This window comes from Anopheles arabiensis, chromosome 2, assembly GCF_016920715.1.
Source record: "Anopheles arabiensis isolate DONGOLA chromosome 2, AaraD3, whole genome shotgun sequence".
Classification (NCBI taxonomy): domain Eukaryota; kingdom Metazoa; phylum Arthropoda; class Insecta; order Diptera; family Culicidae; genus Anopheles; species Anopheles arabiensis.
In genome coordinates this window covers 73363716-73388315 of record NC_053517.1, presented here as the reverse complement: position 1 = coordinate 73388315, position 24600 = coordinate 73363716, and the positions used below count along the sequence as shown (strand labels likewise).

The 24600-nt window shown below is 40.3% G+C and overlaps 5 protein-coding genes across 7 annotated transcripts; 1 reads left to right on the top strand and 4 right to left on the bottom strand.

Annotated features, from left to right (window-relative positions):
- Window positions 1-4158: 4158 nt before the first annotated feature.
- LOC120895212 lies at window positions 4159-4868 on the bottom strand. Its single transcript, XM_040298351.1, has one exon. It carries the CDS (start codon window positions 4840-4842, stop codon window positions 4225-4227), a length of 618 nt encoding a protein of 205 aa, XP_040154285.1. The 5' UTR covers window positions 4843-4868; the 3' UTR covers window positions 4159-4224.
- On the bottom strand, window positions 4836-16785 carry LOC120895211 (E3 SUMO-protein ligase ZBED1-like). Of its 3 annotated transcripts, none has more exons than XM_040298350.1 (4): window positions 16496-16785; window positions 15915-16188; window positions 15746-15825; window positions 4836-5374 (listed from the first exon to the last, which is right to left on the bottom strand). In XM_040298350.1, exons 1-4 carry the CDS (start codon window positions 16544-16546, stop codon window positions 4868-4870), a joined length of 912 nt encoding a protein of 303 aa, XP_040154284.1. In that variant the 5' UTR covers window positions 16547-16785; the 3' UTR covers window positions 4836-4867. The 3 variants fall into 3 exon arrangements, with proteins under 3 accessions (XP_040154284.1, XP_040154283.1, XP_040154282.1); XM_040298349.1 differs by lacking the exon at window positions 4836-5374 and adding an exon at window positions 6956-10823; XM_040298348.1 differs by lacking the exon at window positions 4836-5374 and adding an exon at window positions 11558-13642.
- Window positions 16786-17223: 438 nt separating this feature from the next.
- LOC120896362 lies at window positions 17224-19662 on the top strand. Its single transcript, XM_040300413.1, has 4 exons — window positions 17224-17622; window positions 17693-18119; window positions 18201-18508; window positions 18564-19662. The coding sequence occupies exons 1-4, from the start codon at window positions 17460-17462 to the stop codon at window positions 19601-19603; spliced, it is 1938 nt and encodes a 645-aa protein (XP_040156347.1). The 5' UTR covers window positions 17224-17459; the 3' UTR covers window positions 19604-19662.
- Window positions 19663-20678: 1016 nt separating this feature from the next.
- LOC120896363 lies at window positions 20679-22550 on the bottom strand. Its single transcript, XM_040300415.1, has 4 exons — window positions 22391-22550; window positions 21466-22202; window positions 21326-21378; window positions 20679-21191 (listed from the first exon to the last, which is right to left on the bottom strand). The coding sequence occupies exons 2-4, from the start codon at window positions 22196-22198 to the stop codon at window positions 20931-20933; spliced, it is 1047 nt and encodes a 348-aa protein (XP_040156349.1). The 5' UTR covers window positions 22199-22202; window positions 22391-22550; the 3' UTR covers window positions 20679-20930.
- A 229-nt stretch (window positions 22551-22779) lies between these two features.
- Window positions 22780-23917, bottom strand: LOC120897237. Its single transcript, XM_040301936.1, has 3 exons — window positions 23725-23917; window positions 23548-23633; window positions 22780-23348 (listed from the first exon to the last, which is right to left on the bottom strand). Exons 2-3 carry the CDS (start codon window positions 23590-23592, stop codon window positions 22956-22958), a joined length of 438 nt encoding a protein of 145 aa, XP_040157870.1. The 5' UTR covers window positions 23593-23633; window positions 23725-23917; the 3' UTR covers window positions 22780-22955.
- Window positions 23918-24600: the final 683 nt, after the last annotated feature.

Below are 24600 nucleotides of genomic sequence, written 5' to 3'. Positions count from 1 at the left end.
TGAGCAGCGTGCTGTGAGAAAAAAGGAAGGGGAAAATCAGTGCAATCATTGTCATGGTAGTCATGGCGAAAAAAAGGTATTCCCCTCTTACACTTTTTCCACCGTTACATCCCTAGTACACTCTGACTCTTCCTTTCTATTCAGTTCATCTGTTGACTTGTTGTACTGCCGTGGTTGGATTTGATCCGCAGTACATCAAGTCAGAACAGCTCAATTAAACTTGTAAACCATTGAAGGCTTCGAAATTTAGGTCGTTTAAAAGGCACTAGTAGACGCATCGAACCTTGAAGCAGAAATAGATCCACGCACAAGTGAAAATACTGACAATGATATCGTGTTGCCTTTGATGATTGCATGGTGTTCAAGAAACAACAAGGAATGATGAAGAGCAAACGATGGAGAGTGCAAGTAATGAATTTTGTTTTCGTGAATTGTGGAAACTAAATTTGATTCTTTTTTAATGGTAGCTGCTGATTTAGGATCCAGGCTAGACAAAGAAAAAGGATTTGAAGAAAATTTGTGAAAACAGAATGTATAAATCCTCCAAGTACAAATAATGACTGGAGCAATTCCAATGTGACTAGCAGTGGAAAAGGAGTGTACGCTCTCTAAGCAGGGATGAATTTGCAAATGACGCAGGATGTAAGAACACTGCAAAACAGCACATGTTATGTACATGTGGCCAGCCGGCTCTGTCAATCAATTTACACTACAAACCATTAAAAGCACGTGATTTTATTCAGCTTTTTTAGGGTTCTTTGCCACGTGTAATTTTCAAGCTTATAAGGCAGGCTTTTAGGCTTTAGGCCTTTCTGTGATTCATAGGAATATTTTAGAATTGTGCATGCAGGTCAAAACTACAAAATACATCACGAATCAATACAATTATATTATTTTTAAAGTAATTGATTAGATGTGTATTTCCTTCAGTTTTAATGTGTGTTTAGTTGTTTAAGCGTCGAACATCTGGGTCGGCCAGGGGCCCCAAAATGGCACCTACCATCCGCTTACAAGCATAATTGCTACTCAATCCTTCTCTGGTTAGGATATTTGATACAATCCCCTGCTAGACGCTTCAACCAAGCCTCTACTTTTACCGCCATTGCTAACAATCATGGCAATCCAAAACATGGCCTTTCATGAAATATTGGATGGTATTGCGGCCCAGCCGCACTCGTTTCCTTTGCCATTATTTTCGCTTTTTGTAGACCATTATTTTCCGTTTTAAATTCGACTCGATGCGTATTCTATTTAAGTATTTTCAATCCATGTATTCCTCTTGATTTTCAACGTTAATGGCTATCGCACAACTGGGTATCTTCTTCATCGTTAAACGCTGCTTCATGTTTTGTTGATGCCTGTGACGGAGAAAGAATCATCCTCTGCAATTTAAAAACGTTTTCTAACATGGACAACAGCACTCTGTTGGGTGTTTTACACTTACCTAGAGGCTGTAAATCAACTATTAGTAAGGTAAAATGTTCATCATCTTCCCATGTTTGCCCTCACGTTTTCTTCAAAGCATCGTGTGTCCGGTACAATATTTCACTATATTTTAACTGATTTGGGATATTTGATATGCTCTTTCAACAAAAGAATCGAGAAATGTAGCCCGCGGTCAATTATTGCACGTTTTACAAATGTAAACAATTCGTAGATGATCCAATGTTCTCAAACCACAACACAATGGCGGCTCGATGTGGGGAAGAAATTTTTACTCACTCCAAAATCCGACCTCATCATGATTTCATCATGTGAGCGGCTGTTGCCCGATCATCTCATTAGAGCAATCATCGGCGATAGATCTGCTCACCATACAAACAAAATCATCTCGCCTCAGCGAGAGGAAAAAACAAGCTTGCTCAGTATGCAGGAGGAAACGATGATAGCCTCTCAGTATGGGTTGAAGCAGCTGTCATTGGGTCTACAAAAAGCGAAAATAATGGCAAAGGAAACGAGTGCGGCTGGGCCGCAATACCATCCAATATTTCATGAAAGGCCATGTTTTGGATTGCCATGATTGTTAGCAATGGCGGTAAAAGTAGAGGCTTGGTTGAAGCGTCTAGCAGGGGATTGTATCAAATATCCTAACCAAAGAAGGATTGAGTAGCAATTATGCTTGTAAGCGGATGGTAGGTGCCATTTTTGGGGCTCCTGGCCGACCCAGATGTTCGACGCTTAAACAACTAAACACACATTAAAACTGAAGGAAATACACATCTAATCAATTACTTTAAAAAATAATATAATTGTATTGATTCGTGATGTATTTTGTAGTTTTGACCTGCATGCACAATTCTAAAATATTCCTATGAATCACAGAAAGGCCTAAAGCCTAAAAGCCTGCCTTATAAGCTTGAAAATTACACGTGGCAAAGAACCCTAAAAAAGCTGAATAAAATCACGTGCTTTTAATGGTTTGTAGTGTAAATTGATTGACAGAGCCGGCTGGCCACATGTACATAACATGTGCTGTTTTGCAGTGTTCTTACATCCTGCGTCATTTGCAAATTCATCCCTGCTTAGAGAGCGTACACTCCTTTTCCACTGCTAGTCACATTGGAATTGCTCCAGTCATTATTTGTACTTGGAGGATTTATACATTCTGTTTTCACAAATTTTCTTCAAATCCTTTTTCTTTGTCTAGCCTGGATCCTAAATCAGCAGCTACCATTAAAAAAGAATCAAATTTAGTTTCCACAATTCACGAAAACAAAATTCATTACTTGCACTCTCCATCGTTTGCTCTTCATCATTCCTTGTTGTTTCTTGAACACCATGCAATCATCAAAGGCAACACGATATCATTGTCAGTATTTTCACTTGTGCGTGGATCTATTTCTGCTTCAAGGTTCGATGCGTCTACTAGTGCCTTTTAAACGACCTAAATTTCGAAGCCTTCAATGGTTTACAAGTTTAATTGAGCTGTTCTGACTTGATGTACTGCGGATCAAATCCAACCACGGCAGTACAACAAGTCAACAGATGAACTGAATAGAAAGGAAGAGTCAGAGTGTACTAGGGATGTAACGGTGGAAAAAGTGTAAGAGGGGAATACCTTTTTTTCGCCATGACTACCATGACGATGATTGCACTGATTTTCCCCTTCCTTTTTTCTCACAGCACGCTGCTCATAGTGAGATCGCTTTCGTCTGAAAAGCGGAACGGAAAGCGACTTGCATCAAATGTCAACCCGATTTTCCGTGCTGAAATTGTCATCCGGGACGGTTAAGCCGCCTGCCGGTTAATACGCCCCCGGATAATCGACGTTCTACTGTAATTCACTTCGAATCAATCGGTTAATCGTTAGTACAATATTATTTGAATCAATAAGTATAGGTTTAACAACTCTTCATGAACAAAAATGAATAAAGAAAATACCGCTAGACACTAAAGAGCTGCAAAAAAAACAGATTGCCCTCCTGACTATCGCTACAACTGTTTAGCATACCTTTGATCAGCTGTCACATTTATGCGCACGGTTAAGCCGCCCGCCGGTTAATCCGCCCCCGGATAATCGACGTTCTACTGTATGAACTACCTTAGAATCCTACCCGAACTCATAAACGCAACAACTCATAAATAGAGCAACAGTCAGAAAAAACAACACAAGGTTCACAAAAGGAACACAGAGACAAAAATAACGAAGCGATAGAACAAATCAAACGACAAAAAGGTAAAAAGAAAAGAAGGACATATAGCCTCAGTAGCTGGTCCTAAACTAAAGAGGTTCGCAGTAAAACGCAACCACGGACTAGTAGCGGAGGGCCCAGGAAGCTGGACTCCGTATACCGAACCGGGTGCAGCGACCTTGGTCGCTACGATTCGCGTAACGTGTAAATGCGATAAAAAAAAAATGCGGGTGCTGATAATGAAGTGAGAGCGATCGGCACAGATCGATTAGAGAGAGAGATCGTGAACGGCGAAGAGAGATCGGAGAATGGAGACAGAAGCGATGGCGGAGAGAAGCGGGTCTTCGGTGACGGCTTGCGTGTAGTTCGGGTGTGTTTAGAGTGGCGGTTAAATTAATGTAGCGGGAAATAAAAGTTAATAAATAAAGTTAGTTATAATCTCTAAAATATTAATCTTTAGTTGTTTCACGGGGTATAACCTCAAAAAGAGAAGAAGAAGAAGAAGAAGAATCGGAAACAGATGTAATTACATTATGCAATATATTTTATTCATCTATGTTATTTTGTACAAATTCCTACTTTATAGCAAAGCCTAGCTTAGTTGCGTTCTTTTCACGTGACACGTGGCCTTGCGAATTCCTTGCAAGTTTAGCCGCTGTTTGGATTGCTTCAGCTTTTTAATGAAAAAGTCTTCCACGTCGGACCGCGAAACGCTGGCCCGGCGCGTGCTTCCTATAACTTTAAACAGATGCAGCAAGTTTCGGCGACATCTTAGCGGCACCTTTCTGCTGTTACCCTTACCCCTACCGGTCCAGCTGCACTTGTTCACAAACACCTTGTCGAATAGTAGATCGAGCGCTACCAGCATACGGTTGGCGCAGTTCGTTTCTGTGATGAGTGAATTAAGCCAGTTGTACGTTTCCTTAAAATATTCGGCGTCAGCGAGGCGTCTGTCGAATTCGTTCAACTCCTCTGCCTTCTCCATCCGCGTGAAGCTGAATAACTGCACCTCTTCCGAATTGATGTGGGCCGTTCCGTTTTGTTGCGCAGCTGCGTAGTTAGGTTCGCTGGCTTCATCGATCGTGTTTGGCAGATTGAACGGGATAGGTGAATGTGCCGAATCGTCGTCCGAATGCTCGATAAAGCTGGGCTCGCCACCGCCGGTCGGTTGAGATTCCAGCGTGCTCTCAATACTGTGTAGCTTGTTCATTATGTGCCGCTGCAGATTCAAAATTTCACTTACTATCCTTTGCTGCTTCGTCAGGAATGTGTCCATTTTTTTGGTCATGCTCTTTGACAAACTTTTCGAAACACGGACAATGTGTACATTCTTCTTTGGAGTGAGGTGATGGGGAGGAATTTTGCTGTGTATCTTTCTGCACACTTGGCATAGCTGTTTGGGCAGTGGGTTGCATGGTAGCGAAATTTTTTACACGTATTCTGGGATTCAACACATTGCCCGGTTGCGGTGGTGCCGCCACTCGTTTCAGCGCTCGTATCTGCTCGATTGGGACACGTTGCAGCTTTTGTACCTGGTCGGCAGATACAACCACCGGCTTGGACGGTGGTTTCGTTGGATCGTCGTTTAGCATTCGGATGATGTACGTACATTTTGATGGCTCCGTACTTTGGACTCGTGTTGTAGATGGCTTAACCGTTTTTTGTGTATGCTGCCTTAACAATGGCGAAGAAACACGGATAGCAGGTGCAAGCTTATTAAGTAGAATGTTGTCGGATGAAGACTGAAATGATAAATAAAAGCAGATTTTAATTACCTAGTTTCAGTAGTTTCCTGTAATAGACCAATGAGATTTTTATTTATTTATTATTTTTTTATTTAATGTCGGAACCTATGTGGAATTCATGTGATCTTCCTAGTTTTTGTTGGCGCGACAAAAGACTTTGACAAAGCGAGTTGAACAAGACTATAGAAAATAATGATCGTGTCCAGAAATCCAAGTTCGTAGCCACATTCCCTTGAGTGGCACCTGTCATATACGTTGAAGATGTACACTAAATATATAACAGAGTCTGAGATTTTTAAATTGAAAATTGGAATTTAAATAGAAATTTAAAACGGAAATAGGAAACCGCAAACGAAGGCAAGGCGACATCCATTGAAAAGAATTGTAGATCTAGTAATCGTAGAGTTGACAAAATGCAAAAGGCAGATCGCAGTAGTCTGTAATAGCATGAACTAATAATTAGTTGTAATAAAACCACCAGCTAGAACGGACGTCTTTAGGTTATGGGTCCAGACAAGCAGAAAGAAGTGACGGTTGACGGAATCTCGCAATTTTCCCGAACACGACACCTGGAAGTGTTGTGATCTCTGAGTGTATTTGAAAGCCTCGAAGGTATGGGCCGCAGCCGTAAAGGATGTTCCAGCAAAGGCTTAGTGAAGTGGCCAAGTTCAAGGAAATGCACGCCAAGGCCAAATCGTCGCTGGTGAGTTTCATCTCGGATCCTACATCTTGGGAAGTATACAAGAGAAGACCACGGTGAAGGAAATGTGGAACGTTCTCAAAAATACATTGGCCAAGAAGACCACGGGAAGACATATAGTTATACGAACTCAGATCGCTCGTCTTAAGTTGAAGGAAGGGACATCGTTGCGCGCCCATCTTCATCAATTTGAGGATCTGGTTCGGTAGCTTCGAGCAGCTGGATCAAAGCTAGAAGAAAGTGATTTCTGTTCTGTCTGAAGCTTAACACTTATGGAATCCTACGAACCGCTGATGACTGCATTGAAAAAACTTCCCGAATCTCAATTAACTTATGAGCAGTGTTGTTAATTGTCGACATTTTTTTATGATATTCGCAGTAAGCGGGTGTCAAAATCATTTTTTGATCATGATATTCATGGTTACCATGACACGACTTTCCAAAAGCGACAATCATTTGTGCATTAACAATCAATGCTTTTGCGATGACATGATTGCAATAAATGTAGAATGAATGTCATTTGACATTTTTCAGTGAGAATCCAGAACTGATTAATCGTGCGTTTACCGATACTAAGCCATTAGACCACTTGATATTTTCACTCAGTGAACCAGGAAAATGGTGTTCTCTTACAGGAGTAAAGAAATTCACGCGAAAACACGAAAAAAGGACCCATTTTCGATGAAGATCTAGTTCACTTGTTGTACGGCAAAATCAAAAAGTCAAATGATTGTAGCAGAAAAAATATCATCGTGTCAAATGATATTTTTTTCCGTGATTGTCGAATGTATGCGTGGATCTAGAATGCGATGCTTCAAAAAGTATCATTTTGTAAAATTTTATGTCGACGACTATCACCGTTCGCAACACTGCTTATGAGTTAATAAAGACCCGGTTGCTAGATGACGATTGTAAGCGCCTGGAATAAATGGAAAATTTTGAAGATAAGCCTACGGCATTCGTGGGAGACAGTCGAAAAAGAAATGGAAGCCAACAGCGGAAGTGAAGCGTACTGACCAGCATCGCCATCTTGGTCACTTCAATGAAGGAGGTATGATCAGCAATCAGGTACGTGAAAACGTTGACATCGGGGTGCGCATGAAACCGACGAAAAATATCGTGTCTGCTCGTGATATAGAGAAACTGATCGAACCGTTGATATACGACCAAGAGGAGGAAGAAGATATCGATGACGACAGGAAGGAGTACCTGTTGAACAACACGTCAGAGAGAACTTCTCGACTGAATCGATAGGCTGTCGTGGCTGATCAAGACGCAGACAGACGTGGTATTGAAGGAAACGCATCAGCTGAAGCGTCACGAAGCACCACGTTGTAGGCGAACACTGAAAAGTTCAACATGACCGTGTATATGGTCGATCAGATGACGAAAAAGAGAGTCATTTTTTGATTATCAAGAAGCAGTTAGTGTAGGCGATTGATAATCATCAACTTGATTTTGTTCCGCAGAAGTCAAAATTGAATCCGCAGAGGTCAAATTTGATGTTTTTAGCTAAACTACATTTAATTACTGAGTTTTTTTAATCAAATTTGGTACTTTTAAACATTTTATCACTTAATCATTGATACGATTAGCGCAGAATATCCTGGAATAGATTGTTTATCAAAAAAAAAGCAATTTATACTTCATTGGACAATTCTTTAAGCAAATTCTACTGATTTGACATTTGTTCTGTTAAATTTAGAAAACTGCGTATCTCCGAATCCGCGTAAGTCGAAAACAGACTGTATATCCCTCAAACGTACTCCAACTGCCATAGCTGTGTACATAATCCCTGACATTGAGTAAGTATTCGAGCTGTTTACATCTCTGACATTGCGTACGACCCGAAGCCTGAAACACATGATTGTGCAGGTTCCCGAGATCGGAAACAGCAAACCCTGCTCTTTCAAGCCAAGCAGCGCCGTTTGGAAGAATCAGATGAACAGCTGTTGGAGCAGTTTTCCCAGTCGGAGGACACCCGCTTATTCTACAGGAGATTGAAGAAGGCACGGAGCGGGTTTGCTCCTAAAACCGTAATGTGCTGGGAAGGAATTCTTCTGACAGGTGAGCAGGAGGTGATCGATAGATGGAAGTGCTACTTCGAAGGACACCAGAATGAAGCAGAGGCAGGAGAGGCTGGCGCAAGTGGCAGAACAAGGCAACCAACACAGCAACAGCACAGCAGTAACAACAGCGACAGCATTGGTACAGACGACAAGTTGTCCCCGCCATCTTTGGATGAAATTGCCAGCGCCATCAAGCAGCTTAAGAGCAATAAGTCTTCTGACAGAGATGGGTTGACGGCTGAACTCTACACGAAGAGGCTTACCGTTGAAATGCATTAGCTGATCGTGCGAATCTGGGAGCAGGAGGAACTACCGGAGGAGTGGAAACTGAGTGTTATTAACCTTAACTACAAAAAGGGCGACAGTCTAGATTGCTCGTACATTCAAGCCATCACAGTCCTGAATGCCGCCTACAAGATCCTGTCCCCGATCCTGTTCTGCAGACTTGCGCCCCTTGCTATAATTTTTTTGGCAGCTACCAAGCTGGGTTTGTTGGAGGTAAATCCACTACCGACTAAATTTTCACTCGACAGATTTTGACAGATCATCCAGAAGTGCCGAGATCGCCGGATCCCTACGCACCACCTGTTGGAACATCATGCAGCGGTACCACTTCTCTGGGAAGTTGAGCCGACTGTTAGAGGCCTCAATGAATGAGGCTTAGTGCAAAGTAAGAGTATCGAACTTGACATTCAAATCTCACAAGAATCTGATGCAAGATGACGGACTCTTCTGTCTGCTCTTTAACATCATCCTGGAAGGTTTCATTCGAAGCGCGAGGCTAGACAATGACATATGTGGCACCGGTACATCGACATCATTGGCAGGATAACAGCGAAGGTCTTTCTCCCTCTCTGTCTTTTTGGCCTACTCAGAAAAGAGCATGTCGTCGACACGTGGCCTAGTCAACATTGCTTCTACAGGATGCGCGGTCCCTGGTTGTAGCCTCCCATCCATGTAGACATTCGATCTTCGACAAACCTTTACCTGGTTCAGCCAAAGAGCTGGCTGTGCTCCCCTGCGCCTCATGCAGAACTAACTAAGGGTCGCTGTGGACCACCTTCTTTATGGGTCATGAGTCTGGCAACCTCATAACATGCCCCAGCCATCGTATCCTGCCAACCTTCGCCACCATCAGAATGGTCCTATCACCGTACAGCTCAGCAAGCACCGTGGTTCTTCCTTCTCCTCCAAACTCGATACTCGAACACACCGCCAAAGATAGTCCCGAGGATGTGTCGTTCAAACACGCATAGAGTGTTTGTATCCTCCGCTCAGGACCACTAAGGTGAATCAATGTGCAATATACCTCACATATCAACAATGTTGATGTCGTTGTCCGAAGTAACGATCGTCCCAAGATAGCAGAACTCTTCTACCACTTCTAGATTGTAGCCGTCAGTTCAATATACAGATTGTGTTACTGTTAGATATCTGAACTGGGAGGATAAGTACTATTTCAGCATGTCATTTAACATGTCACATATACATAGAAGATGCTTATACTTCGAATGTAGATGACCAAGGAAAGCATGTAATTTATATGTGTTTATTACTTTATTTTAAAAGTGCATTATATTTTGTTCCTTATCCTACACAACTACTATACATAACCATAGCATGTTTCACTCTTTCATTTGTACAGTGTAAAAGTTTGTCTCGTTCGACACTTTGATCGCACCAGCCCTTTCGCTTTCAACCGTTCTTTGGCATGTTTCAGCTTGTTCATGAAAAACGACTGTACCATATCCTTGGTTACCTTGTCCTCATGGGTACTACCAACTGATTGGAAAACTTTCAAGACATTTTGATAAGAAACCATTGCTATTTTTCTGCTTTTTTTAGATATGCCCGTCCATGAGCATGTCGTTAAGAATGTCTTGTCGAATATGGCATCGAGCACAGTCAACATTCTATTGTTAGGATCCTCGTCAACAATTTGTATCAGCAGTTCATTCGTCAAGTTTCGAAAGTAGCCTTCATCCTCCAAATCTTTATCCAACTTTTCGAGCCCTTCAAGGCTGGCAACGAGTGGCTGATCGAAAGAGGGAATGGATTCGTTAGCGTTTTTATTCGCCTCGTCAGCGTTTTCATCGTTGAGTAATGTTTTAATTCGTAACTCCATAGCGGCCATACGATTCATAAGAATTTTTTGATTTTTCAACATTTCATTTGTGGTACGTTTTTGCTGCGATCGAATATTGATTAGCAACTTTGTCTGTGCTTTCAGCATCGCTGTCATTGTTTTGCAATTTGAGCAGCGTGCTTTGCGGATCATTTTCGATTCTGATATGCCGATATTGCTCGCTGCTACTCTTGACACAGGGGTTGTTGTTTGTTTGGATGTAGGATCTTCAATGTCACTATTATCATCCTGTAATGTATGTACGATCATTGAATTATTCACAGAAAAATCAGACAACGATTCGTCCGACATAGTAATTAATGAGTCCGCATCTTCAGAAGTTATCCTTTGGTGTTCCTGCTTCGACCGTTCTACTTCCTGGTAGATACTGTGCTTGTGGATTTGTGTTTGCTCGTTAGCTTCTGTGCAGTTTAATCGGATTTTTAGTGGATTGCTGGGTACGCTAACCCTGTGATCAGGAACAACGCTAAGCTTTACATGCCCTTTGGCATCGCGTGTTTGTACTATTTTGCAACGTATTATTGATGAGTTCTGTAATAAGATGAAATCGCCGTTAGCGTCTTACGGATTTTCTTTTATTTTGCACGACTAGTTGTCTAAATTAAATTACATTTGAAATCAAGTATTTGCTACTCATATTGTTATAGACGTTGAAATGAGCGACCAACTCCAATTCGTTTGATTCAGCTATACCTCAACAAAACAAGATTATGACATGCTACCAATTGGAATTAGGCAGGCCAAGACCTACAAAGAGGTCGATGGAAAAGGATAAGCAAAATGAAAAGATTTCCCTTAGCATGGAGTTGGAACCGCCGCCAATAGCTGGAACGGTTATACGGCCGCTGTTTCGATCAAGACCATAATATCACCATGGAGAGACCATCAATCACACCAAGACCAGAGAGTGCTATCACGACTTCAGATGTGACACACCCGGCTCACCCACATCTTTTTATTGCAAAAATCCACAGTTTTTGTGGCGTTGATATCGCAGTCCGCCACAGCTTAACCGAATGTTATGGATATACTACGGAACGCATCGCCTGCAAATTGGACCATTGAGGAGCATCGACACTATACTGTCACCAGACAACGATTGCCAGCGAAAGCTTTTAAATTTTTAAATTATTACTAACTTTTATAAAGAACTGCAACCAAAACCATATGTAAATAAGACATATTAATTTAACAAAATCAACGGATAGCTTTAAGTAAATCGAGCCGAAATAAGATAATTGCTTACTACTAGATAATTGGTTTGCAATACAGAATGTTAGATTTTAAGACTAGAATTATTGTATTTATTTAACAAGGTGAACGAGGCCAATCGACTGAAAGTCTCTATAAAAAAGCAATAAAAACAGGAACTTTACGGATGTTTGCGATTTTATCAAAACTCTACATTGTGCATCTAACGCAGGAGTTAGTTTCAGTTATCATCATAATTATTTTATACTTAGCAATAAGTACATTTCAAATTCTTACGTCAAATTCAAATCTTAAATAATAACATAGACTATTCATAAGTCTTCCAACTTTGCGTTGTCATAGTTTTGCTGAATGAACAAAAACTCGTGCACATTTTTGACGCCCAATTTGCAGCGTTTTTCTCTGTACAATCGGCCTGCTTTGGTATACATTCGATCGCAGGGTACTGCTGTCGCTGCAATGCAGAATCGCTTCTGCACGAGATCGTACAACTTGGGGTAGTTATTTTTTTCCTTGTGCCACCACATCAATGGATCCTGATCCAACGCTAGTATATCTGCTTTAAGATATCGATCTAGTTCTGCTTTGGCAGCTGCTTTCGGACTGTTCAATGCTTCAGCTTGCGGTAAGCTACTTACAAAGCTGAAGAAGATTGAATTTGTTGGCACTGAGCTCTGTTGCTGAACCTTTGGCGAGGGAAGCTCATAGTACATGTACATGGGCGAAATGGCTTTGATGATCGCTTCGGAAGCTGACTGAAAGTTTTCCTTTTCCCTATCCAGACCCTGTTGCTTTATTCTTGGATCTAAAATCATGGCCTGCAACACATGCTGGTCATTTTTCAACGGCTCTAATCCAGCGGCAATTCCGCTGATCAATCGCGAAACCATATCCTGCATATCTGGCTTTAAACTTTTCGTATCTCTTTGAAACTCGATCACTTTTTGCTGCAGTAACCGTACAATCAGTCCCATTTTGGAAAGCGTAACTAAGCTATCGGACGATACATGTTTGACGGCTTCATCAAAATAGCCTAGAACCTGTACAGAATGTTCAACGGTACTCCAGTCGTTAGGCTGCATGTTGGTAGTTACAACCTGCAACGAGTTCATGCATACAAGGACAGGAATTTTGTTTTGCCAAAATCGATATAACATATCATATGTTGAATTCCAATCGTTCGCATTGTAGCACTTCAGTTTCGTATCCTTCAGATTCAAACTATCTTGCATTTCTAGCAGAGTTTTTGTTGCAACGTCACTTTGTCTGATATCTAGAATGATTTGTTTTACTTTCTCGTACGTCTGCATTATGCTGTCGGTAATGGCGTTTTGCACTACTGTATCGAGACCGTGTGCGAAACAGTAATAATGCTGCAGACCTAGCTTCAAGCATGCAGATTTCATGTCGCTAACATGGTTACTTGTCAGACTGACGACTTTGCCTCTCAGGGCGAATTTATTGATTACTTTTTTAATCCATTCTACTATATCCTCATCAGCAGTAGACTCCTTAAACGCTAAGCATTCTAAGAGATGTGACGTCGGCTTACATCCTTCTTGTAAAAAGTGCGCAGTTATAGCCTTCAAATTCGTATTGTTTGAGTTTGTCCATCCTTCTATCGTTAGCGAGATTGTTTCCGCCTTGTTTAATTTGAATAGAACGCTTTCAACAGTTTCGTTGTAAACCCGGGGAAGCAACTCATTGGTAAGATATTTCGTTGACGGCATTTTGTACTGCTGGTTTAGCTTACTAACGAAAACCCGGAAGTAATTTCCTTCGATCATGGTAAAAGGGTTGCAGTCTTTAATTAACGCAAGCATCAACAGCCGGTCCAAGTTGTTTGAGTTAAACGTGGATAGCGGTCCAGCAAAATCAGCATGTGACGTTTGACCATTCTGGTCCGAAGTGACAACAGATACATTCGTAGGTGTTGGTGATCTTGGTGATGTTGCATCCTCGCCGGTTGCAATGGGGAATTTAATTCCTGCATGAAACGATCTCATATGGCGCGCTAGGTTCCACGTTGAGCCGCGATTCATTTTTATCATCTTTCCACAGTACCGACAAATTCCTCCTCCGGCAGTTTGTTCAAAATGCATCCATGTTACTTGTTTCAAGTACTGCTTTCTATGTGTCTAAATTGTAATTAAATTGAAAGCAAAAATCCTCAACAATTAGAGTATGCACAGAATCGTCAAGAAAAAGGAAGAATAGTTTGTATGATGCTCATTTGAGAGATGTAACTCACTTTTGCAATGTTTAAATCATTAAGAAAGTTATGCAGAATTTCTTCTATCTGTTCAATGGGAAACTTGGACTCAGATGAATCGTCTCAACGCATACATGTAAGAATGGTGACAGGATAGTATTGCCCGATGCAAGCAAGTGAACTATTATAAAGGGGAGAACTTGAATTGATCGTCAGTCGTTGATCAGATCGTAATAAAGGAACCTCGTTTTGGGGCAAAATAATTCTGGTGTCAACGATCGCTCGCCCCTTCACTTTTACATACATGTTCGTGTGTTGGAATATTAGGTCTGCTTTAACCACTAAGTGTTTTTACTATCAGTGACTTCATTATTGTGTCTGTATCAGCCTGCGTATGGAACGTTCGGTCCATACGGGGGCATGAACGTACGACTAGTTGACTGTAGTAAAAGACAGGCCCGCAATCTATTGGTAGTGACAAAAGATTTAACTATGGTGGCATGCTAACCTCTCACGCATAAATGAAATTTCACATGTCCTTGCAAGCCTATTGCTTTAAATCATTTGAGAATCTTACAAAAATAGATGCGTTATTGATTGGAAATCACGCAGTCTGTGATTGGCCTTTTGTGCAAAGACCATTATTGACCGCTCAATAACACCAGTACATAGACGCAGAATACAGATCCTGATTATATAAATGCATGTATAAAAAAGTAGTCAGCAATAAGTTTGGCTTAAAGAGATTTGAAGTCTCGCCATTACATTCATCTCTTCAAATGTAATCATACTTATAATAAATAATCAGTTTCCAAACGTATGCATAAATACAATAAAGGTATATAATTCACGTAGAGGCTCTTTGATAACAAAAAAAGGCTTAGGATAATCAACAAAACCTTAAAATTTGACCTCGTAAATTAAATGATAAGTTTTTTAATCATTTTTTAAATATGACTGTTAATAATGTTTGTGGCTGTGAATCGTGGCTGCTAGAACTCTGCAGTAACTCAAGAGGAAAGAAATTTCGTATACAGTAGATCTCTCTTCATGACGATATCACGATATATCAAACGAGCAAAATTTCGCATATAATGTTAATTGCGTTCTTCATCATGAACGGTAATGTTGGACAGAGAAGCTTAATATGAGTCTTCATCTTCTTCTTTTTGGCGTAAAGTCCTACGCGGACATGCTGGCCTACACAGGCTCAAGAGACTTTTTTTGTACCACCACCACCAGAGGATAGTCTAGTCCTTTCTTCGGGGGGACGATTCATATGAGCCTTGAACCTATGACGGGCATATTATTGAGTCGTACGAGTTGATGACTGCTCCACAGAACCGCCCCTTGGAATCAGTACTATCAGTCAAAAGGATCATTTTTATGTTTGGATCTCGTACAAAAAGGTAAAATAATTGATATTTGAATTCGAATTTTGGCATAGTCGTATTCATAGCTTCAAGATAATCTAGCATGGTGTTTGCCCGTTAAAGGACTTTCCATACAATTTTTTATCGAAAATACTTTTCCGCATAACGGTTTTCGTATAACGAGTGAGTCACTGGAAAGAATTGAACTCGTTATGCGAGAGTCCACAGTATGTGTAAATATAGTTAACTTTAAGATAGGCTGGAAATCCAGCAATTATGTACCATTCTTCACGAATTGTTCCCATAATGTATACATCTAAATGCTCTACAAATACCCCTTATAACGCAAAATTTCGCACAACGAACACCGATCAACCGATGCGATGATTTGGATTACTCGTAAAAGATTTAGGATCCATTCACATTGTAATTGAATGTAATGGAAATGTAGCTCTAAGCGTAATGGTATGTAAATTGAAACGTAAACATTTCCATGCTCAAACCCTAGACAAAAAGATTGGAATCGACCAAAATGGTTTAAAGACAGATAAATGAAAAACGCATTTTGTGCCAAGAAATACTACGACATATTTGCAGAAATTACCTCTACTAATTGAAGATACGAAATAATGAAAGATTTTAGTTTAACAACTTACAGAATTTGGCAGCCTTTTCGTTGCACTGCTTGAGTCCTCTTCTGATTCTTCGTCGTCACAGTTTTTTCTCTTTGCAGTACCTGGAAGTCGAGGAAATTTGTAGGGATATTACGGTTTTCCTAATCGTATATTAAAACGTAAACTGCACAAAGAGCTAATTGTAACTCACTCGAACCAGCAGCTTCAACGGCTTCAGCATTTAAATCACTCTCCTCTGCAGTTGGTTGTTCAGTCTTGACGTCTTGCCCAAACGCATCGAGAAAGGCATTCGGAAACGTAATGCTGGTCTCGCCGATTTCCATTTCATCCAAAAATGGATCTCTAGCACCACTGCTTAGGAAACCCTCCTGATGTGTGGTTTCTGTTGCAGCCTGTCTTGTGTGATCGAGGGAAATGTCGTCATCGATAGGTTCTTCTTTGAGTTCTGGCATCTCGGCGGAAACCTGTTAGAAAAGTAAAAAAAATAGAAAAAAATATTATTTTTATGTTTTTAATATAAAATTAAATGGAATAATTCCTGAGGAAAACACATTGGAGGTAGTGTAGTTACACTTCCACGGTGTTTCCTATCTTTCTACTAGCGCCACTCAAATAATAAACTTCTTCGTTCGACTGCACCGAAATGGCAGCTGAAAAATCATATTCATGACTAAACAAATTACAACAGAGAGAGCTCTGTTTTCCTCTAAATACAATTTCCATCAACGAGTTTGAGCTGGCTAAAGAATGGTTATTCGAATCTTTGGTTACCGCAGGAGGTGCCGCCGATCTGGTGCTACGCTTGGTTTGTGAATTTTCCATGATTGTAGGTACGGAATCGAGATGCCAATCTGCAACACAGCGTCGACGAACTGGCACCACGGAATTTGGATCTGATTTGCTGAACAATGGATTGTTCTGTTACAAATGTAACCATCCAATTCCACGGCGGATCAATTCGCTTACGAATCAATCGTAATTCGCGTTAGTTTGGTACAATTTACCCGAGTGCCCAATAGCTTTACACACGCTGAAACACGGATAGTTTGCAGATTGACAGTTGAACCTTGATTGTTGATGTCGTTCTTGCTGAAGCCGTGATTACACGGAACCAAAAGGCCTTTAGCTGCACCAGCAATGCTGTCAAATTGAAAAGTAGGTTTTAAAATCGGGTACAGTCTGTTCCCGAGTTACACGGTTCTCGACTTACGCGGATTCGGAGACACGCGGTTTTCTAAATTTGACAGATTAATAGTCAAATTAGTACATTTTGCTTCAAGTTCGGTATAAATTGCATTTTTCCTAACAATTTGAAACCGCTTAAAAGCCAGAAATATTAGAATTTTCTGCCCGAATCATATCAAATAAATGATAAAGTGTATAAAAGTACTAAATCAAATCAAAAACTCCGAGTAATCAATAGTATTTTAGTAAAAAACGTGAAATTCGACTTACGCGGATATTCGAGTTACGAGGATTCGTCGGGAACGCAGAAACCGCGTAACTCGGGAACAGATTGTACAGCAAAGATCTACAGGTGCCGCTACAGCTCATGTGTATTGCGATCATTCTATCTCTTTTGCTCTTTGGGGGTAGTAGAAAAAGCAATAATAAGACGACATCAGAATAATAAGACAAGCATAAACATTGGTAGCGTCTCGTCCCGGTGAACGGGAAACGGTTTGATTGAATTACCGATTTTCGGTGGCGAAAAGCAACGCAATCGCGTCAAAACATGAGTGACATGCATCGTAAGCTTGACGCGTTGAGCGGTAAAAATCGAGCACTTCAGAGAGTCCGCAAATCCGGTATCCTTTATCGGGTTGCGGCGCGTTTGCTGTTGGCAGACAGGATGCCACAAGAAACTGTAAATGTGGTGCCTGCATCGGAGCTGCAAGGTATGTATACGAAAATATTTCATCGCGCTGTTGGAGTATAGCTGTTTACAAAACGTGCATTATGTTACAGTATCGTCTTCCTCGCCGCAGTCTTCCAATGCAGTCCAAAATCAAAACGAAAGTCCTTCTTCGTCAGATCTGGATATTCTGTTCCAGGATACACAGGATTACGAAATGGATTTAGGAGACTCCGATAATTCTGCGCTTCTAGATGAGAGCGACGAAGAGATGTCTTCCGATACCGACGAAGACGACGAACCCGATTTCGCTCGGATGTCGAACGAGGATTGTGTGCGTTATTGGGCGCTGGCGGGCAATGAATCGAACGCTTCAATTAAGATGATTCTGCGAATTTTGCGCGCCAAAACAAATTTTAATTTACCTACAGAACCAAGAAAGATCCTACGCACTCAACGACACCCGATGAGGATCCACCAGCTCGGGAATGGAAAACTTTGGTACCACGGAATACGTCGCTGCTTGACGGTTGAGTTGCGGTAAGTCTCGTTTTAAATCCAAGTACCGAGAATATGAATCATTTGAAATCACAGGTAATTTTTTGTTTTTTTTTTTTTCAGAAAACATAAAACGTGTCCACAGCCTCTTCTGTTCGATTTAAGCATTAATCGTCTTCCTCTGCGCAATCAGTCAAAAAGGCAGTTTTGGTCTATTTTACTAAAGATCGTAGATCAACCGAACTGGCCGGCGATGGTTGTTGCCATCTATTCGGGCACAGCAACGCCTGTCAGTAGTGAAGCTTTCTTTCGGCCGATGGTCGATGAAATAAAAGAACTATACGTGGCAAAGCTAGTTATAGACAGAACAAGATTTGTAGTGAGCTTACGAGCCATTATTGCGGACATGCCTGCACGAGCGTTTATAGAAGGTAGTATTTAGATAAACCTTTCAAAACGCAAATTTTAACCTCTTTTTATTTGCAGCTGTAGACAGCCAAGCCGGAACAAGCCCCCTCATCGACATACCAAACTTTGACTTGTACAAGGACGTCATAACGGTAGATGGTCTTTATCAGGTCGATACTGGTGTAACTATAGAATTGTTCGACATTTGGTTCAGGGATGTAGTTGGTAAAGAGGAAGCGTGGATTTTACCTGCAGAAATCCTAAACAGACTTGAACAGCAAAAGTTTCCAGTTGAAACCAAACATAAGCTACGATCTTTCGAGGATTTATCATTGTGGAAGAGCACTGATTGGCAGACCTTTCTTCTTTACGCATCTCCCGTAGTATTGAAAGGATTGCTGACGGAGGAGAAATACAAACATTTTATGCTGTATTTCTGCGCCATTACAATACTCTCATCCAAACAGCATAAACATCTGTGGGAAAAGGCGAACCAAAAGCTTAGACAGTTTGTAGGTACCTTTGCCAAAATCTACGGAACAAATGCAGTAACATCCAATGTGCACAGCCTCACAAATCTATACAAACAAGCTGTACGTTTTGGCTGCATAGGCGATTACTCTTCGTACTCTTTTGTGAAGAAATTAGACTTTTTGAACAATTATGTACAATCGGCAAACTATCGGGGTTTGGAGCAAGCAGGGCGTAGAATACAAGAATTTGAAAGCTTGAATGTCAACTATAAATGCCAACCTTTCTCCGAGCCAGTCTGTAAAGGGAAAGGCCAAACGGTTACCTTGCATGTGCGGCAAGGATTAATGCTGCGTAACGATAACGTTAATGATTGGTTAATCACCCAAGAAAATGAGGTGTTTAAATTTGTATCCGCCAGAAACTGTAATGGACAAGTGAAGATAAGAGGCAAATTGTTTTCACATATTTACGAGGTGTTTGATTCATCTAGTGAAATTTTGATTTTTTCTGCTAAAATGAGCGAACTTTCCAGCGAAGAATATGAACTAAAATGTTCGGATGTAAAGTGTAAGCTAGTGAAAGTAATTGATGATACTGAAGAGCAAAACTTTGTTTTTTTCCCGTTACTTAGTACTTTATTATAAACACTTTTGCATTATGTTTCTGTTCTGAAATCGACGTGTTGAAATAAATTTACTGCAACTAAATGCCAATGCTTTTCTTTCCTTTCAAATAGTTCGGACAAGTCGCATGAATTTAGAAAATTGCAATTATGCTCTTGATTTTCGACTGATATTGTTTGGCGACTTAGTTGGTGGGTTTACGTACTGAACTAATTATTTAGTATGATAAAAAATATTATTACTTCATCAAGAACCGGATGAGGAACATAGGATGTGTTGGTGACGCATGTTTATTAATACTTAGGCTTTTTTTTTGGTTTGCAGATGACTTATTATTTTTTAATTCGTTCATTAGAAATCAATCCTTTTAAGTTTGTTTATTAAAAACTGCTGTGCCTGCTGCATTTTCAGTTCATCAAAACTGGGTCAATGTGTGAAAATGGGCTTCACTGTGCTATTATTGCCAACAGCTGGACCATACACTGCATTACCGTCCACTATAGCTTCTCTAGCTCTATGAAACCCGTCAGAAGGGATAGGTTCAAACCTTTTTCCACAATCAACGTTGGTGCAAGTGCTGCTAAACGAAGTATTTTTATATTCCGTTTAGGTTGAGAGCTTGAGCCGTTTAGAACCCGTTTAGTGGTCGTTTAGTAGTTCTAGTTTTGCATTTAAATGGTTGTTTCTGTTATTTTTTTTTCAAAATTATATTGAATGCATGTTCTCTCTTTTTTGCGATGTATCAAAAGTACCATAGAGTTCTATTTTTGTGAACCGGTTCATTCATTTTTTTCATGCGAATAGAATGAGCTGTACGGTTCTGGTTTATTTGGTACACCTCATCCCAGCGTATCTCCATTATCTGGAGTCGAATTTCCCGTTTTTCAGTCTAAATAAGTTTTATAAATGGGTGATTTAATTGAAGTTATATTGGGTAATTTTAACTCTTAACACAGAATCATTACAGATTGAGCTAAACCAACTGAGAAAAAAAATGCTTGCATTGTGTTTCGAGAACCTGTGTTTCGCGCGCGGAATGCATAGTAGTGTGTAGCAAAACTCTCGTCGACACTCGGTAGGATTAACGCGTTGGTCATCGTTAAAAAAGTTTCGTAAAGTTAGCATTTATTGTTTGTATTGTGTTACATAAGTGTAATGAAATAAATTAAAAGTAAACACACATACATCCTATATAATTTATTATTATTCCCCTTGCTTAGTTTTAAGCGAACCTTCTATGCATTCGAGTTTGGTGACTAAAGCTTGTTGTGCCTCCCGCATTTCATTGATGATTTTTTGTTGGCTGGCGACAAATTGTTCCAACATTTTCTTCTGCTCGCTCACCAGTTTATCGAAGCAAGGACAATGTATGCAAATGTTTTTTTGTTGCAGTACAGTTGCCAACCGCTGGAACATCCACTGAATTGCCGTCTACGACAACAGCTTTAATACCGTTAATGTTAAACCTTGCAACGGAATTGCTTGCCACTGGTTTCCTGTTGTTCACAGTATGCGCATTGGTTCCTACACTACGCGAGTCGTCTGCTTGGATCTGTTTTTTCCTGGTTGTGGATGGAAAGGTGTGGAGGGGGCTGCTTCCAAGCGGATCCTGAAACGAAAACGAATTCAATAATGGACGCTTGCTATGTAGTTGAAACGATTGAAGCTCGATGGTGGGGAAAAGATACAAATAATTGTGGGTATGCAAATTGTTTCCTGATTATTATTCACTTGTTGCTGTACCTCTGTGTATTCGCCCTCATATTCTGCATAATCTTGTGTTGCTCCATTTGTAACTGCAATGAAAGAAAAAACCAACGTAAGAAACTACTCGTATCTTGAATCTAATTGTCATTTAACGAGATGCCCAATTCAACACTTGCCAGAATGGTGTGTTCCTGATTCCGTCCCATGTGGACGTCTAATACCGGTATGAGCGCTGTTAGAAGGTTCAAATTTTTCTTTGAAATCACCACTGCCGTAAGTTAGCTGTGTTTCGCCAATGTCAATGTGATCTGTTAACTGTGCATCATCGTCACTGCTGTTGCCGTATTCCTGCTTGATAAATACTGTGCTTTCGTTCGCTACAAGACAGTCTTTTATGGCAAGGGAATCTTTTCTTGTCGCATTACAATTAGAATCATTCTTGTGCTGAATGGTACTGTTCGGTTTGGAAACGGGCTGCATGCTTTTATATAACTTCTTCTGCAAGTCTTTCAACTCACGTTGAACGGCGCATGGACTCACACGTATATGGTACTGTTCCAACACCTTCTGGGTCAGTTGCTTCGGCCTCAGTGTGCTGTCCTCTTCAAACCACTGGCGAATACTTTGCGCAACGTCGTCTGATAACGCTTTAGCATTGTGTCCTCCACGTTCTGCGGAAAACACTTGGCCAGTTCTTCTGTACTGCTTCAGGATGTAGTACACGGTGTAGATATTAATGTTAAGCATGTTGCTGATCATTTTTGCACCGAATCCTTTCAAATATGCATTAACGATTCGTTCTCTATCCTTATCGCTTGTTTGCTTTTTTCGTGGTTCCAGTCTTTTGCCTCTCGAACTGCGGCTAGCAGAACCGGCGGCGGTCGCTGGTTGTTTTTTGCACGATTCCATACTTCTGAAAAAGATGCGAACAGCATATAATTTAATTTGTTGTGGATGTAGCGCGATAACTATTTTGCAGTGAACTATTAGCCAAAAGCCATAGCTCATTTTTTTAAGGGCAAAAACACGAGAAAAAAACATCAAGTTGTTGTGATCGGAGACTTTGCTGAACTACTTCTTCCGGTAAATTCAAAACTGTACCTAGTTATTGGACGATTTTTTGATCATTGATTAGTAAGAATACAATTTTTTCACGCACGCAAATAACATCCGACTGATCACATTAGATTGTTCATGTTTAACATACGTATTTATTAATTTATTCCGCTGTTTCAAATCGGGATTGTTTATATCGTAGTAAACAAAGCCATCGACAGCTGTTCTGTGATTAGGGCCTTATTACACTATAGCAAAAGGACTTTTCACACAGCACAATACTGAAGCAGCGTTGACACGAATCATAATAATTTGCTTCAGTTAAAAAAATGAGAAACCTTAATTTGGATACATATTTCTAGTTTGGTTTTATTGTTTTAATAGACGTCGTAGTATGAGATTCTCGAAAGCCAGCATAGAAAAAGAAGAAGATATTAAAATATGAAACATTTACGTTGAATTTATTAGAGCAATTTTACAGCACATAAATTGCGTCAAAATGTACAAGCGGTTTAAATCAAATCGGAATAATTCGGCGATGAAATACAAAAATAAAATCCATAAAATAAGCTTACAAAACTAACTGCTTTTGAATATAGCGCACATCTTGTTATGTTTTGCATATTTTTCGCTCGGGATATTTGTTTGCCATTTCGGCATTTGCAGCCGCGATGAGGTCCATGATGCCTTTAACGGTTTTTCTTCGTATCGCTTCGTCGTATTCCTTCAGATGCTGATTCACATAGCGTCCATAGTCAACGGGCATACCAACGTTGGCCATTTTGTCTAACACTTTTGACATGGAGCGCACAATTCGCAAGATTTCTGCACTATTCGAATCGTCAGAACAAGTACTGTCCACCGCGTCTTCCTTCATCGGCGTTCTTTTCTTCGGAGAACGGGTCTCATTCTGCAATAAGTATTCTTCTTCTTCCATGTGTTCACTTTCGTAATGTTCCTCGGAAGCCCGAGGGTCGTCAATGTACTCAGCGACAGAGGTGTCCTACAATTAAATTTTACTTTGTTAATTAGTTTAAGCAATGCTACAGCAAGAACAGAAATTAATTCATATACATTGTCACAACTTATACAGCAGTGAATCCCATTCTTTGGAATTTTAAATAATCATTAAATAAAATATAATTGATGTATATTACAAAAAATAAAACAAAATATAGATGAATAAATAAAAAAGTGTTTACCTCGATGGCATCCGGTTGATATCCGTTATCTGTTGAGTTGAGCATAAAACTCAATGCATCATAGGCGAACCAATTTGGTCTATGGCCTAAAAGAAATAACAATAACCTCATAGATATTATTAATCGAAACGCTAACAGGCTTGAAGAAATGCTTAAGGATATAACTGATCCGGGTACCTCGATCTTTTAGGTGCAGTGCTTTGTAATGTCGAAACGATCCTAGAACGGATGACCATTTGGCTTTAACAATTTCTAATGGGATTCCTGTTTTTCCAACCACACGACTCCAGGCTTTATCTTTGTTCGCTTTGCTTCTGTAACCCTCATGTTTTTTTGTCCCATATAGACGGTTCTTTTTCGATTCTTCTGATCAAATCGATTGTCTTCATTTCACTCATCGGAATCATCTGGAAATGAGATGTATTGTTACAATTAGGTTTTGGAATCGATTCCTCTTCTTTCAACACTCAATTCTATCGATGGTTGACTTACATTTTTCTTGAATTTTTTTTTCTTCCATGTTTGTTTGGTGAGCTTCAATTATCATTTTCTTCCTTCTTACTTCATCTGAAATGTGAAATTAAACCATTGAATCGTCTGATTTGATAGCCGTGTTAGCTAGATGGACGTACCGTCGTGTTTACCTGTCAAATGTTTGACCATTTTACGGTTCTCGTAGTTTTGTGCCACTAACTTCGTCGGTGTGGCGTCGTGGTTCCTTGCCATCTGTTTTATGTGTGGATTCCGGTTTTCTGTAGGAATTTTTCGGATTCCGGTTTTCTGTAGCACCGGCATCGCCGCCATACCAACATGCCTCTTTGCAATATGTTTAGGGTGAACAACTTTTCGGTTGTCGGTTTGATAACACATTATTTTCCGAATCTTCTTGGGACGTGATAACAAATTGGGATCTTCGATTTCCGTATCGTCGACGAATTGATTGTCAGAATCATCATTTCCCTCCACTTTCACAAACTCTATTAGTGGATCATCCAAATATTCTTCCATATTTCAAAAAGGGTTGTTTTGATGATATTCAAATATATGTTATAT

Bases quoted from the DNA above. Each gene is read 5' to 3' on its own strand.
- LOC120896363 (XM_040300415.1), bottom strand. From the start codon at position 22,198: ATGGAATCGTGCAAAAAACAACCAGCGACCGCCGCCGGTTCTGCTAGC. The intron at 21,379-21,465 runs GCAAGTGTTGAA...CTTTCATTGCAG, and splicing joins ATCAGGAACACACCATTCTG to TTACAAATGGAGCAACACAA. The intron at 21,192-21,325 runs GTACAGCAACAA...TTTTCGTTTCAG, and splicing joins ATGAGGGCGAATACACAGAG to GATCCGCTTGGAAGCAGCCC.
- LOC120895212 (XM_040298351.1), bottom strand. From the start codon at position 4,842: ATGAACAAGCTACACAGTATTGAGAGCACGCTGGAATCTCAACCGACC.
- LOC120896362 (XM_040300413.1), top strand. From the start codon at position 17,460: ATGAGTGACATGCATCGTAAGCTTGACGCGTTGAGCGGTAAAAATCGA. The intron at 17,623-17,692 runs GTATGTATACGA...ATTATGTTACAG, and splicing joins GCCTGCATCGGAGCTGCAAG to TATCGTCTTCCTCGCCGCAG. The intron at 18,120-18,200 runs GTAAGTCTCGTT...TTTTTTTTTCAG, and splicing joins TGCTTGACGGTTGAGTTGCG to AAAACATAAAACGTGTCCAC.
- LOC120895211 (XM_040298348.1), bottom strand. From the start codon at position 16,546: ATGGAAAATTCACAAACCAAGCGTAGCACCAGATCGGCGGCACCTCCT. The intron at 16,189-16,495 runs GTAACCAAAGAT...CTTTTCTAACAG, and splicing joins GATCGGCGGCACCTCCTGCG to GTTTCCGCCGAGATGCCAGA. The intron at 15,826-15,914 runs GTGAGTTACAAT...CTCGACTTCCAG, and splicing joins CGTTGAAGCTGCTGGTTCGA to GTACTGCAAAGAGAAAAAAC.
- LOC120897237 (XM_040301936.1), bottom strand. From the start codon at position 23,592: ATGCTCAACTCAACAGATAACGGATATCAACCGGATGCCATCGAG. The intron at 23,349-23,547 runs GTAAACACTTTT...ATTTAATTGTAG, and splicing joins ATCAACCGGATGCCATCGAG to GACACCTCTGTCGCTGAGTA.